This window comes from Canis lupus, chromosome 3 (assembly GCF_003254725.2).
Source record: "Canis lupus dingo isolate Sandy chromosome 3, ASM325472v2, whole genome shotgun sequence".
Classification (NCBI taxonomy): Eukaryota; Metazoa; Chordata; class Mammalia; order Carnivora; family Canidae; genus Canis; species Canis lupus.
In genome coordinates this window covers 39,341,868-39,355,212 of record NC_064245.1, presented here as the reverse complement: position 1 = coordinate 39,355,212, position 13,345 = coordinate 39,341,868, and the positions used below count along the sequence as shown (strand labels likewise).

Genomic DNA, 13,345 nt, shown 5'->3' with positions numbered 1-13,345 from the left:
GGGGAAAGAAAAGGAGTAAGATGGCTGGGTCATATGGTAGACATGTGTTTGAGTTTTTAAGAAACTGCCCAATTGTTTTTGAAAGTGATTATACCATTTTACATTCCCACGAATGGGCGTGTCATATGGTGGATTACATTGACAGATATTCTTTTTTTTTTTTTAATTTTTATTTATTTATGATAGTCAGAGAGAGAGAGAGAGAGAGAGGCAGAGACACAGTCAGAGGGAGAAGCAGGCTCCATGCACCGGGAGCCCGATGTGGGATTCGATCCTGAGTCTCCAGGATCGCGCCCTGGGCCAAAGGCAGGTGCCAAACCGCTGCGCCACCCAGGGATCCCACATTGACAGATTTTCTGACATGGAATCAGCCTCACATCTCTGAAGGCTAAACCTCACTTGCTAGTGACGTGTAATTATTTTTATATATTGTTGAATTTTATTTGCTAATATTATGTTAAGGACTTTTGCATTTGTATCCATGTGGGATATTGGGATATAGCTCTGTCTGGTTTTAGTATCAGTCAATACTAGCTTCATAAAATCAACTAGGAAGTATTCTATTTCAGAACAGAGTGTGTAGAATTGGTACTAATTCTTCTTTGAATGTTCCATAGAATTCTTCAGTGAAAAAAATCTGAGCCTGGAGATTTCTTTTGGGGGAGCTTTTAAATGACAAATTCAATTTCCTTAATAGTGATGGGACTTTTCAAATGATCTACTTCCTGTCAGGTGATTTATGGTAGTTCCTGCTTCTCAAGGAATTGGTACTTTTCAAGTAAGTTACTGAACTAATTTATGCAGAGTTACTATATTCATTTATTATGCTTTTGATGTCTTTTTTTTTTTATGCTTTTGATGTCTTAAAGGTCTTTAGTGATATCTCCTATTGATTCCTGATATTGGTAATTTGTGTCTTCCCAACCTTTCTCTTTGTTAGTCTTGAAGTCTGTTAATTTTGTTAACTTTTCAAAGAACCAGTGTTTCTGTCTCATTAATTTTTTCCATTGCTTTTCTGTTTTCAGTTTCATTGATTTATGCTCTGGTGTTTATTGTTTCCTTCCTTCTTATTATATTGGGTTTATTTTACTCTCCCTTTTTTCTGGTTCTTGAGGTGGGTGCCAAGATATTGATTTGAGACTTTTCTTTTTTATTTTGGGTTTATCCTTTTTAGAGTTTTCTCAGCTTCTTAAATCTGTAGGCTTATGTCTTTTGCCAAGTTTGGCAAGTTTTTAGCCATATGTCTTTGAATATTTTTCACCTCCACTGTTATTCTCCTCTTTTTCCAGAACTCTGGTGACATAAATAGTAGACATTTTGTTTTAATCCCACTAGTCTCTGAAGTTGTGTTCATTTTTCTTTCAGTCTCTTTTCTCTTTGTTGTTCAAACTGGGTCATTTCTACTGTTGCCTTCAAGTTCACTGATTCTTTTCTCTGTCCCCTCCATTCTACTCATGATCCATCCACTATTTTATTTCAGTTATTAAATTTTTCAGTTCTAAGACTTCCATGTGGTTCTCCTTTATATCTTTTTTTTTTTTTAAAGATTTATTTATTTGAGAAAGAGAGATCAGGGAGAGGAGAAGAGGGAGAGAATCCTTAAGGAGGCTCCACACTCAGCAGAGCCCAGTGCAGGGTTCTATCCCAGGACTCCTCAGATCATGACCTGAGCCAAAACCAAGAGTTGGCCACTTAACCAATTGAGCCACCCAGGTGCCCCTCTTTTATTTTTTCTTGAGATTTTCTATTCCTTTGTTGAAGCTATTTTTTCACTTGTTTTCAAGTGTGTTTGTAATTGCTTGGTAAGATATACTTATGATGGCTTCTTTAAAATCTAAGTCAGATAATGCTAATATCCTTGTCATCTCCACACTAATGTAGATGTCCTTTCATTAAGTTGAGATTTTCCTAATTCTTGGCATGATGAGTGACTTTTGATTTATAAAATTTAAAATTTGGTTAGTATTTTAATTTTATTTAAACCTCTGTTTTAGCTGGCTCCCATAGACCACTGCTCCAACAGGAAGGGTGAAGTACTTCCTGATTACTGCAAAGTGAGAGTAGATGGTCTAGATTTCCCAGTGGTGATCCATGAAAGACGAAGCAAGAATCCTCATTACTAATGGTGACAGTGGGATTTCTGGCTCTCCACTAGGTTTCCTCTGATAACATGTTGGCAGGGAGAGGTAGGAGTTATCTTGTTACTACTCCTCATGTGGCCATTACTGACCACACTGAGTACATGGCCTCATTACTGTGGGGTGGTAGTAAGTGCTCTCTCACCGTAGATCTCCTCTGACAGCACTCAAACAGAGACTGGAAGAGGCATCTTGTTACTGCCAGATAAGGGTGGAAGCCTAAGCCCACATGGTCTCCACTGACACTCTGGAGGTCCTTGTTAATGCCTGGCAAAGATATGAAGAATTGGTATTATTTTTTTCTTTCAATGCTTGGTAGAATTTACCAGGGATTCTATCATGGCTTGGAGTTTTCTTTGTGCAAAGGCTGTTCACTACCAATTCAATTTCGTTTACAGACAAAGGGCTACTCAAATTATCTATTTACTCTTAAGTAGAGTTTGGTAGTTTGTCTTTCAAAGAACTTGTCCATTTTATCAAAGTTGTCAAATTTACTGGAATAAAATTGTTCATAATATTGCCTTAGTATTCTTTTGCTATTTATAGAGTCTGAAGTAATGTCATGTCTCTCATTTCTAGTATTTTTAATTTGTATCTTCTCTTTTTTTCTGATCAGTCTAAAGGTTTATAAATTTTATTGATCTTTTTACTCAAAGTAAAACTAGACTTTTTACTGAAAGTTTGTACTTTTATTTTTTTCTATTTCATGATTTCTGCTGTTATTTTCTTTCTTTTGCTTATTTCTGACATAATTTGATATTTTTTCTAGTCTATTAAGTGGAAGCTGAGGTTACTGATGTGAAAACATTCTTTTTTGATATAGGCATTTAGTGCTACAAAATGTCCCTGTAAGTACCATTTTATTTTATCTTATTTAAAAAAAAAAATTTTAAGTACCATTTTAAATGGTACTTTGATGTATTGTATTTCCCTTCATTTCATTTAATTTATAACATTTTCTAAGTTCCTCTTTGATTTCTTCTTTGATCCATGGATTATTTACTTTTCAAATATTTGGGGATTTTCCAGAAAGCTGTTACGGATTCCTACTTTAATTTCACTGCAGCCAGAGAATGTATTTTGTATGAATTGAATCTCCTTAAATTTACTGAGAATTCTTTTAGTCCCAGAATATGGTCTACTTTGGTAAATGTTCTGTGTGCACTTTCAAAGAATGTGTACTCTGCTGTTATTGGTTGAAGTATTCTATGAATGTCAGGTCAAATCATTTGATAGTGGGCTCTTTCATGGCAATTTTTATTTGAATTGACATGAAAATCTGAACAAGTAAACTCTCGCTTCTAGGCAATTTTGAAAAACAAACAAAACCAAAATTCTTAAATCCCTTAAAATATTCCACTTAATGTCTTTAAGTTAATAAAACTAGATGAAACTTGGTAGAAAAAATAATAAATTTCATGACAAGAAATTACTGATCTATTACCAAATTAGAGGATCAAAAATGTTAGAGCTGAAGGAGACCTTAGAGATGAGACCAGACATCTTATTTTATGGTGACTCGGAAACTAAGAGATGTGTCCAAGTCAATACACTGTTAACCATGCTTCACCCTGTATTACTGTTTACCTGCTCTACTGTGCAGAAGATGTGGGCATCATCCTGCTGGAAGCGCCTAACTCGAGTCAAGCCACTTAAAGTTCCTGATAATTCATTCCTATGAAGAACTCCAAAATCAGCCAATCTGACAGGCATTTCCCTCCATGATCGTGGACGATGAGCAAACATTAGACTAGAAAAGATGCAACAACACACAGCTTTCACTTAGCATAGAAAAGATTAAGTAATTACCTAAATATTAATAAGTTACAGTTAAGCCCCAAGATCTGTAAACCACCTTATCCTAGTTCTTAGATCACCAGTTTAAAAAAAAAAAATTCCTCAGGGGCACCTGAGTAGTTCAGTTGGGTAAGCATTCAACTCTTGATTTCAGCTCAGGTCACAATAGAAAGATCCCGGTCATCTCTTCCAGAAATTCTGTTCCCTATTCTCATTCACCCATGAATTTCCACTTACTGTGTACAATTCATTTCAAAAGCTACTTCTTAAGTGAAGCCCTTCTGGACACTTCCCCCAGACAGGGCTAGGCATTCTCTCCTCAGGCTCTGAGGTCACCTGGAACAAGCCACTATTTTGACACTGAACTTACTGATTGTCTACCTAGCTGCTCCTGTCCCACTCTGCTCATGAGCTCCCTGAGGAAATGGACTGTGTCTTAATAATCTTTGCATTTGTAGCACCAAGCACCATAAGCACTCAACAATTGTTTCCTGTTGAACAAAAGACCTCTCTTCTGCAAAAAAAACAAACCAAAAAACAAAACAAAAACACCAACAGAAAAAAAAACAACCACTTCTGTCTCTCACCCCATCACCACTAAGCCACTGTGATCTTACTCCCTTATTCCAAGGTATGAAAATCAAAATTTCATTCCCTACTTTCATTCAGGCTTACTTATAGTTGAAATCATAGGCTATAGCTTCAAATGGTACCTAACAGGAAACTGAGTTAAAAAGTTAACAGTGTTTTAAAGAATGCAAGGCACTAGGTTAGCTTTCAACTTCTGTTTAAAAAGAGAGCAAATATATTATTTACACACCAGTTTTCACAAAATTAAAGGTAAATATGTATTTTTTACATGCTGTCATCATAAAGTTGAACTTCTTTTAGTCTTTACTGAAAAGGGCAAAGACTTTTCTTCAGTTGGTTTTGAGGTTTCATAGTTACCTTCTAAGGCCAACTTGAAACTATGTATATAATAGTTTACAATAGTTGTATTACTATTATAATAGTAATACAACTATGATACAAAGCAACAGTTGGGATATTTTTTGGGGAGGCTCATGTTTGTTCACACCCTATTATGATATATGCTTGTCTTACAAGGTTGAATTTGCATACTAGCTTTAGGATAATTACATTCTTTCATAGAATCTAAGGCAATATTGTAATATGCATCACTATTTTATGTACCACTAGAAAGGAAAATAACCATTAAGTTATGACATAATGCTAAGATGTCTCCATTTATATGATGCATCCTAATTTCACGGATGTTGAAATGTTGGGGAGTGGATGGGAAGGTATCTTAGAATCAATGATATCCAACAATCCATTGATTATGACTGCATTGGTCTTGTTTTAATCAACCCAAACAGTATACAAGAACTAAATGTTGTGTAATCTGTATATTTGAAGTGTATTACTATTACAAGAATATATACAATAATTTATAAAATTGATACATAATTCTATCTCTAAGAGGCACAAAAACTAAATGACTTCCAGCTAACATTCCATACCTGCCAAAGATCAATTACATCTTGGAGTGTAAATGCATTTTCCAGAATGAAATAACTTAGTAAAGATGATTGGTAGCCACCACTCCTCAGATTTAAGGAATCTCCTAACTCCAAAAAGGCAAAAAAGTAATATTAAAAGCTAACGGTGATGAGGTGTGCTATGTGCTCTTATGCAAAGACTTGCTTCACTTTTAATACTCACCAGTGCCCTGGGCAGTTCATGGGCTTAAGAGCAAAAGTATCCTTTTCAATATCAAAGGTAAACATGTTCTCGCTGTAATGCTGCCAGTGGCCTGAGGTTTCCCAGAGTTTGCTGTTGAACATGTTGGGAGAGAGCACTTCTGTGAAGTTACGTCGGTGATACTCCTCCTTCAAGATAAACACACTTAATGTTAAAATGTGGCACAACAGATCACAATTCCATGCAAAGTAACACTAGGAACGAATATTTAATTTAGGATTACATCTTATATTAATTCGTGGTTAAGGTATCCTCAGTTTTAGGTGTAGAACTTTCTGGATCATGAAAGAAAGATTGATGTACCCTCAGTACAATGTTCACATTAAGTACCTTTATTTTATACTATACAATAGTATATGTTACAAAATCTGTTAATTCTTTGAAAATTAATCAAAATTATATAAAATTATACAAATTACACATATCATCACATATATTGTATATATATCTATATACTATGTATATATAAACTTTCTATAACTACAAATCCTAAAAGCCTTCTATGTTCTAGATAAACAACCGGTTATTTTTATGTTACTTAAGATGTAGAACAGTTTTATAACTTAATAAGCCTGAATGTTATACTGCATGATAATTTAGTTTTGATTTATTTAGTTCTAAACAGAAATGAAGCTGAGAATTTTAATTTATAACACATTAAGTAGTTGATATCTATAAAGTCATGAGCTGGCTTCTCTCTCTCCTCCATCTATTAACAGCTTCCCTATTTCAACACTCAGGAAGGGAAGATTTTCAATCAAAATCCTTATTTTATTTAAACTTTTTGTTTTCTTCAAGATATCAATCAGATAATCTTTGTTGCTGGTTTCTTCGGTTCCCACCATTTGTTAATCACTTAAGGGATATATGGCGCAAATCTGGAGCAGCATATTTTAATGATGTAAAAAATATATTTATTACAATTAAAAAAGTATAAAGCATAATATTTTAAAATTACTAACACCACTTGTTTTATACCACTTAACAGGATGCCATTGTTACTCTTCAGCAAAGCATCTTGTCAGTCCAATTGTGGATAGCTGGGTCTCAGCCATTTAGTAAGCTAAATTTACCTGTCCTTTACTTTTACTAAATTAGAAAGTTTTAACAAAATTATAGGTCATTACAAATGGCAGTTATTATCCTGTGGCTATGTCAGATGTCTCTATATATTCAGATTAAGCAAGGTCCCAAAAATTGAAGAATTTTTTGTGTCTTTGGTTGTTTCTTTTGACAACAGACTATTTTAACGCTTGGCTCAGGAGATAATAATCAATGGACTTTTTTAAAAAAAGATTTTATTAACTTATTCATGAAAGACATAAAGAAAGACACAGGCAGAGAGAGAAGTGGGCCCCACACAGGGAGCCCCATGTGGGACTCGATCCCGGCACTCCGGGATCACGCCCTCGGCAGAAAGCAGACACCTAACTGCTGAGCCACCCAGGCATCTCATCAATGGACTTTTAATCCACTCTGGGTACAACTGCTAATCATGCTAGCAATTCATATGTTTGGGAATGATTTTAAAGTATGCCCTATGACAGGAAATGTCATTATGTTTATAGCTTACTTTGTGCAGTTTAGCAAAAACCAACTATTACTATCAACTACACTGCCTTATCTTTATGTTATACATATGTAATACATATATAATGTTTTGTCTTTCTTATACATACACATACACATGAGAGAGAGATAAGGAAAGATGAAGCAAATTGGCAAGATGTTAAAATTGATGAATCTAGATGAAAGATACAAGGATGTTTACTGTATTGTACTCTAACTTTCTGTAGCTTTGAACTTTTCAAAAGAAAAAGTTGAGGGAAAATATATCTCACGCTATTTCATCAATTTATTTCTCTAAAGAGTAAAGAATATCAAGTGCTCACAAAGAATAAAGTCATGGTGGTTGAGTAGTCTCCAGCTCAGTCTGCTCTCCTGAAGAAATACTGATAGCTTATTCTGAAGATTAAAGATTGCATTTCGGGGACCCCTGGGTGGCTCAACAGTTTAGCGCGTGCCTTTGGCCCAGGGTGTGATCCTGGAGTCCCGGGATCAAGTCCCACATCAGGCTCCCTGCATGGAGCCTGCTTCTGCCTCTGCCTGTGTCTCTGCCTCTCTCTGTGTGTCTCTCATGAATAAATAAATAAAATCTTAAAAAAAAAAAAAAAAGATTGCATTTCATCTCTGAAATACTAGTTTCAGGCTATGGAAGGTACTGAACTTGACCTGCACTTAGTGATGTGGTTATCTGACTCCAAAATATCAGTGTCACAGAGAAGTATTTTTCAGTAATTTTTCATTACAAAAACTAAGCAATTACATTTAAACAGCTCCTTCCCAAAACCATACTCAAATAAAAGAATTTTTATAAAATCAAAAATCTACAAGGCCAAAGGAATAGGAGGGGAAATGAAAGCTATATAGTTTAAAGTCTATAAAGTATATGAACAATCACCTTGGCAGACCTAGGGAAGCTGAAACTAAATGGGAGAATTCCAGAAGCAAGTCTACTTTAGCTGGGTATAGATTTCTAGGCTTCACATTTTTAACGCATTGTTCCTGTCTTCTGTTTTTTAGTGTTCCATTGAAAATGTCATTGCATATTGATACCCAGTCCTGTGTCTATGGCTTTCTCTCTCTCCAGAGACTTAGGATTTTTCTTTATCCCTAAAGTTTTGGAATCCCTCAGTAATGTGCCTTGGTGCCCAAGGAAAGAATGCTTTCACCAAAAATCCCAGACACACTTCTGTTGGGAGCTGAGCCTGACCCTGGACATCTGGAGCTCCTATGGTACTGAACCAACAGGCAGAGAATGACTTGCTCTTCTGACCAGGAAGACTGACCCCAATTACTAGAGATGACGGTGCTGCTGTTATACAAGGAGTAAGGAGGACTATGTCTGGAATCAGTACAGAGCCTTAAGTATTTCCATATCCAACAATGATGGTCAGTGGGGAAACCCTGGTAACCTAATAACGAGAGGATCACTAAGAGTTTGGATCCTATGGGAAGCTTAAAGATCCTATTTAAGTCATCCACTGTTATGGGTTGTATGGTGTCCCTTAAAGAAGACATGTTGAAGTCCTAACCCTTGAAGTCCTAACCTTAGAGTATGGCCTTTTTGGGAAATAGGGCCTTTACAGAGGTGAACACATTAAGATTTGATCATTAGAGTGGGCTTTAATCCAGTTTGACTGGTGTTATTATAAAAATGGGGAATTTGGACACAGACAGACACATACACAGGAAGACAATGCAAAGACATGCAGGAAGAAGGCTGTGTGAGGTCAGAGGACTGCTGTGACACACCAACAAGCTGAGCGACACCAACAATGGCTGACAAACCAACACTAGCTGGGAAGAGTGGGGAAAGGACTCCCCCACAGGTTCAGAGGGAGCACAGTTCACCGACACCTTAATTTACACATCTGGCCTGAAGAACTTCAAGACAATATGTTCCTCTTGTTTTAAACCACTTGGTTATGGTGCTTTGTTAGGCACCCTATGAAACTAATGCACTCACCAAGTAAAATACTCTGTCCACCTGAGATGCTTGTGGCACGGGGGGAAAGGGAATGGGTGGTGGAAGAAATAAGCTCTGACTTATCAATTTAGCCCTTGTGTCCATTTATAGAGGCTCAGGATGGAACCATTACACCTAATTATTTCTTTTCCCTAAAAACTTACATGAAAAGCACTGATGGTGGCTAATGTCACAATTTAAATTTTTGCCAAGACTGAACTGATATCAATGATAATACATTGCCTAGTGGAACTTTGGGTGAGGAAATAAATGCCTTCATCCAAGCAAAGGACAAAAATGGACACCAAAGGGGGCCTAGGTGGCTCATCAGCTCAGGCCTTGTTCCAGAGTCATGAGTTCAAGCCCCATGTTGGGATCTACCTACTTGGAGCCTACTTAAAAAAAAAAAAAGACACTGAGTAGCAAAAGGGGTGTGTTGTGCTAGTTCCTCTCCATTTGCCACTCCCTGAGCCACCCCATACTCAGCTAACTTGTCCCTTATCTGCCCTATTCTGTGTTCCCAAAAGCTGACATCTATGGACTACATCACAAGGCTTACTTGCCTTCTGATTCCTATTTGGGTTTGACAAATCGGAGGTTCCAAAAGGATTCAGAAGATGGAAGAAGAAAGCAGTTAAGGTATTTACTCCCTCCTTTCTCACTTCTTCCTTGCCTTGGGTGATTCTGACTCTGGCTGTGATCTCTAATTATAGTCTCTCTTCCATGGCTTCAAGCTCTCTCTAGATTCTGGAACACTATTCTCTCTCCTTGCTGGTTTTGGGCCTAGGGATGGAAGGTAAGTCTAGCTGTTGGTAATCTCTGTGTGCTCTACAACCCCTTCTCAGTATCTCAACTGGACCCACATCTCTGTAAATATTTTCTTCTCTAGACTATCTACAGTTAAACCCTTTGAGTGCACTGCCAGGACTCTTTCTGCACACATACTAAATGTTTTGATACCTTACATGTCTGCAAAGATAAGTTTAGTTTGGAAATCCACTGAATCCAAGGTTGTGGGAACAAAAAGCACAAGTTCTCCAAGTGGGTTATTAGAATAAAACAAGAGGAGCCACTCCTTTCTACTCCATGTTTTTCTTGTAAAGATAAATATAAATTTACCATATGACCCTGAAATCACACTCCTATGTACTCACTCAAGTAAAATAAAAACCTATATTCATACAAAAACCTGTACATAAATATTTAAAGTAGATTTATTTGTAATTTTTTAAAACTGGAAACAATGCCAATGTCCCTGAGTTAGGGAATAAACAGTCTGTGCTATGTCCATATGATAGAATATCGCTCAGTAGTAAAAGAAGCAAACCACTCATATACTCCACTTAGATGGATCTCAAGGGTATTATGCTGAAGGAAAGAAACTAGTTTCAAAAGGTTATATACAGTGATAATTCTGTTTATATGGTAAAATTTTAGGGATGGAGAATCAATCAATAGTTACCTACAATTAAGCAAGAAAGAGTTTGCATCTAAAACGGTAGCATGATGGAAATTTCTTGGATAATGAAATTGTTCTACATCTTGGTTGTTCTGGTGATAACACAGTTCTGCACATTTGTTGAAAGGAATGAATTTTACTGTATGGAATTTTTAAATGAAAAAATTTAAGGGAAGTAATAAAGGAAAAGAACCAGGTGATAGACACACTGCAGAATTCTGGGGGGAGGGAAGAGTTTCCAGTAGAGTATCAATAAGATGTCTCTATTTATTTACTATCAGTTATCCATACAGTCAGTAACCTATACATCCAAAAGTTCACTCACCTTCACTTAAATAGAAGTGGAGGTCATCTCACCCCAGAATCAAAAACTCAGAAACTCTGGAATTTCCTTCTTAGTGGGAACAACATTCCCTCCTGCATGCCCTTCCACAGAAAGGCAGAAGTTCTATTTCTGAGCAAAATGGCCCCACAAAATGGACTGTTCCTGCAGAGGCCACTATGCTTGGTACCATCTACCCTACCACTCTGGCCACAACTGACTGCTTTTGGACCTGGCACAAAGCCAACAGCCCTTGAGGTGGCCCTGATGTGACTGAGAATCTGCTCTATGTGTACATCTTTTGCTGCCTGGTGAGTAACAGAAAAAAATCTCTCTCTTCTGGACCATAAGATACACAGGATGGGGCACAGAAAAAAAAGACACAAATGATCAGACTGAACAAAAAGTAAGACCCAACCATGTTCTAACTTTCAAGAAATGTACATTCAATATACAAACAGAAATAAGCAGGTAATAAAAGGACAGAATGATATATATCATGCAGTCACTTATATAAGAAAGCAGTTTTGCCAATGTTAATATCAAAGTAGACTTTTAAAAATTAGCTTTAAAAGGTCAAGTACTGTATGATTCCACTTATGCAAGTTACCTAAAATAGTCAAATTCACAGAGACAGGAAGTAAAATGGTAGTTATCAGAGGCTGGGGGAGATGAGAATGGAGAGTCATTACTTAAGAGGTGCAGAGATTCATTATGCAATGATGAAAAGGTCCTGGGAGTTTGGGTTCTGCAAGATGAGAAGAATTCTGGAGATGGAGAGTGGTGATGATGACTGCACAACAATATAAAGGTACTTAATGCAACTCAACTGTATGATTAAAATGACTGAAATAGTAAATGTTATGTTACATATATTTTATTACAAAATAGCTTTATTAAGGTACAATTTATATGCAATAAAATTCACCAATTTTGAGTACATAACTCTTAATGACTTTTGACAGATGTATACAGTCATGTAATCTCAAAACAATCAACACATAGAATAGTTCAGGGGCATCTGGGTGGCTCAGTTGGTTAGGCATCCAACTCTTGGTTTCAGCTCAGGTCATGATCTCAGGGTCATGGTACTGAGCCCCGAGGCAGGCTCTGTGCTGTACATGGAGCCTTGCTTAAGATTCTCTTCCCCGACCCTCCCCCTGCTCTCTCTCTCTCTAAGTCTTTTTAATTCATTTTTTAAAGATTTTTTATTTATTTATTCATGAGAGACACAGAGAGACAGAGAGAAAGAGGCAGAGACACAGGCAGAGAGAGAAGCTGGCTCCATGCAGGGAGCCCAATGTGGGACTTGATCCCCGGACTCCAGGATCACGCCCTGGGCTGAAGGCAGGCTCTAAACTGCTGAGCCACCCAGGAGTGTCCCACTCTCTAAGTCTTTTTTAAAAACCAGATGTAGAATATTTCTTTCACATCAAAAAGTTCCCTCCTGACCCTCTGTAGTCAACCTCTGTTCTCAGCCCCAGGATCCTAATCATCTTTCCTTTGCCATATCTAAAATTTCACATAATGGAGTCATACCACATGTGTCTGTGACTTCTTTGGCTTAGCATAAAGCTTGTGAGATTCATTCTTCTCATTGCATGCATCAGTTCTCTGTTCCTTTTTATTGCTGAGGAGTATTCCATTGTATGGACATACCACACTACATTTATCCTTTCACAAGATAATGAGAATCTGGCTTGTTTCTAGTTTTTTGCTATTATAAATAAAGTTTCTGTGGACATTCAAATACAAGTCTGTATTGTTTTTATTTTCCTTGGGTAAATAACCAGGAATGGGATAGGTCACATGGTAAGCAGATGTTTAACTGTGTAAGAAACTGCCAAACTGTTTTATAAGGTAGTAATACCATTTTGCATTCCTACCTGCAAGGGAAGTTAGAATTTCTCCACATTCTTGATAACCTCTAGTGTTTTCAGATTGTATTGGTTGTTGTTGTGGAGGTGGGGTTTTTGGGTTTGTTTGGTTTTTGTTTGTTTGTTTGTTTTTTGTCCTGGAGTATGTATGGGTGGGGGGCCATTCTAGTGGACATGTAGCTTGCTGGTTTTAATTTTTCATTTCTTTTTTTGCGGAGAGAGACAGAGAGTGCAAGCAGGGGGAGGGGCACAGGGAGAAGGATAATCTTAAGCAGGTTCCACATCCAGTGCAGAGCCTGATGTGGGGGTTGATCTCACAACCCTGAGATTGTGACTTGAGTCAAAATCAAGGGTCAAAAAACAAAACAAAACAAAACAAAACAAAATCAAGGGTCAATGCTTAGCTAGCTAAGCCACACAGGTGCCTCTAATTTTCATTTCTTTGATGACTAATGATGT

General features: G+C 37.0%; 1 protein-coding gene and 1 long non-coding RNA gene across 4 annotated transcripts in view; one reads left to right on the top strand and one right to left on the bottom strand.

Annotated features, from left to right (window-relative positions):
• TARS3 (threonyl-tRNA synthetase 3) overlaps window positions 1-13,345 on the bottom strand; it is a 73,139-nt gene that overhangs the window by 29,018 nt on the left and 30,776 nt on the right. For both annotated transcript variants that reach the window (XM_025437393.3, XM_025437394.3), the window contains exons 11-12: window positions 5,661-5,827; window positions 3,726-3,888 (exon numbers count right to left, since the gene is read on the bottom strand). In XM_025437393.3, the coding sequence (XP_025293178.1) occupies window positions 3,726-3,888; window positions 5,661-5,827 (330 nt within the window). The remainder of the gene's footprint in view (window positions 1-3,725; window positions 3,889-5,660; window positions 5,828-13,345) is intronic.
• LOC118354238 (uncharacterized) lies at window positions 643-12,812 on the top strand. 2 transcript variants are annotated; one of them, XR_007409789.1, is made up of 5 exons: window positions 643-778; window positions 6,688-6,757; window positions 8,283-8,588; window positions 9,756-9,867; window positions 9,963-12,812. It is a non-coding gene; the product is annotated as an uncharacterized LOC118354238 (long non-coding RNA). The 2 variants fall into 2 exon arrangements; XR_004814357.2 differs by having other exon boundaries at window positions 9,756-12,812.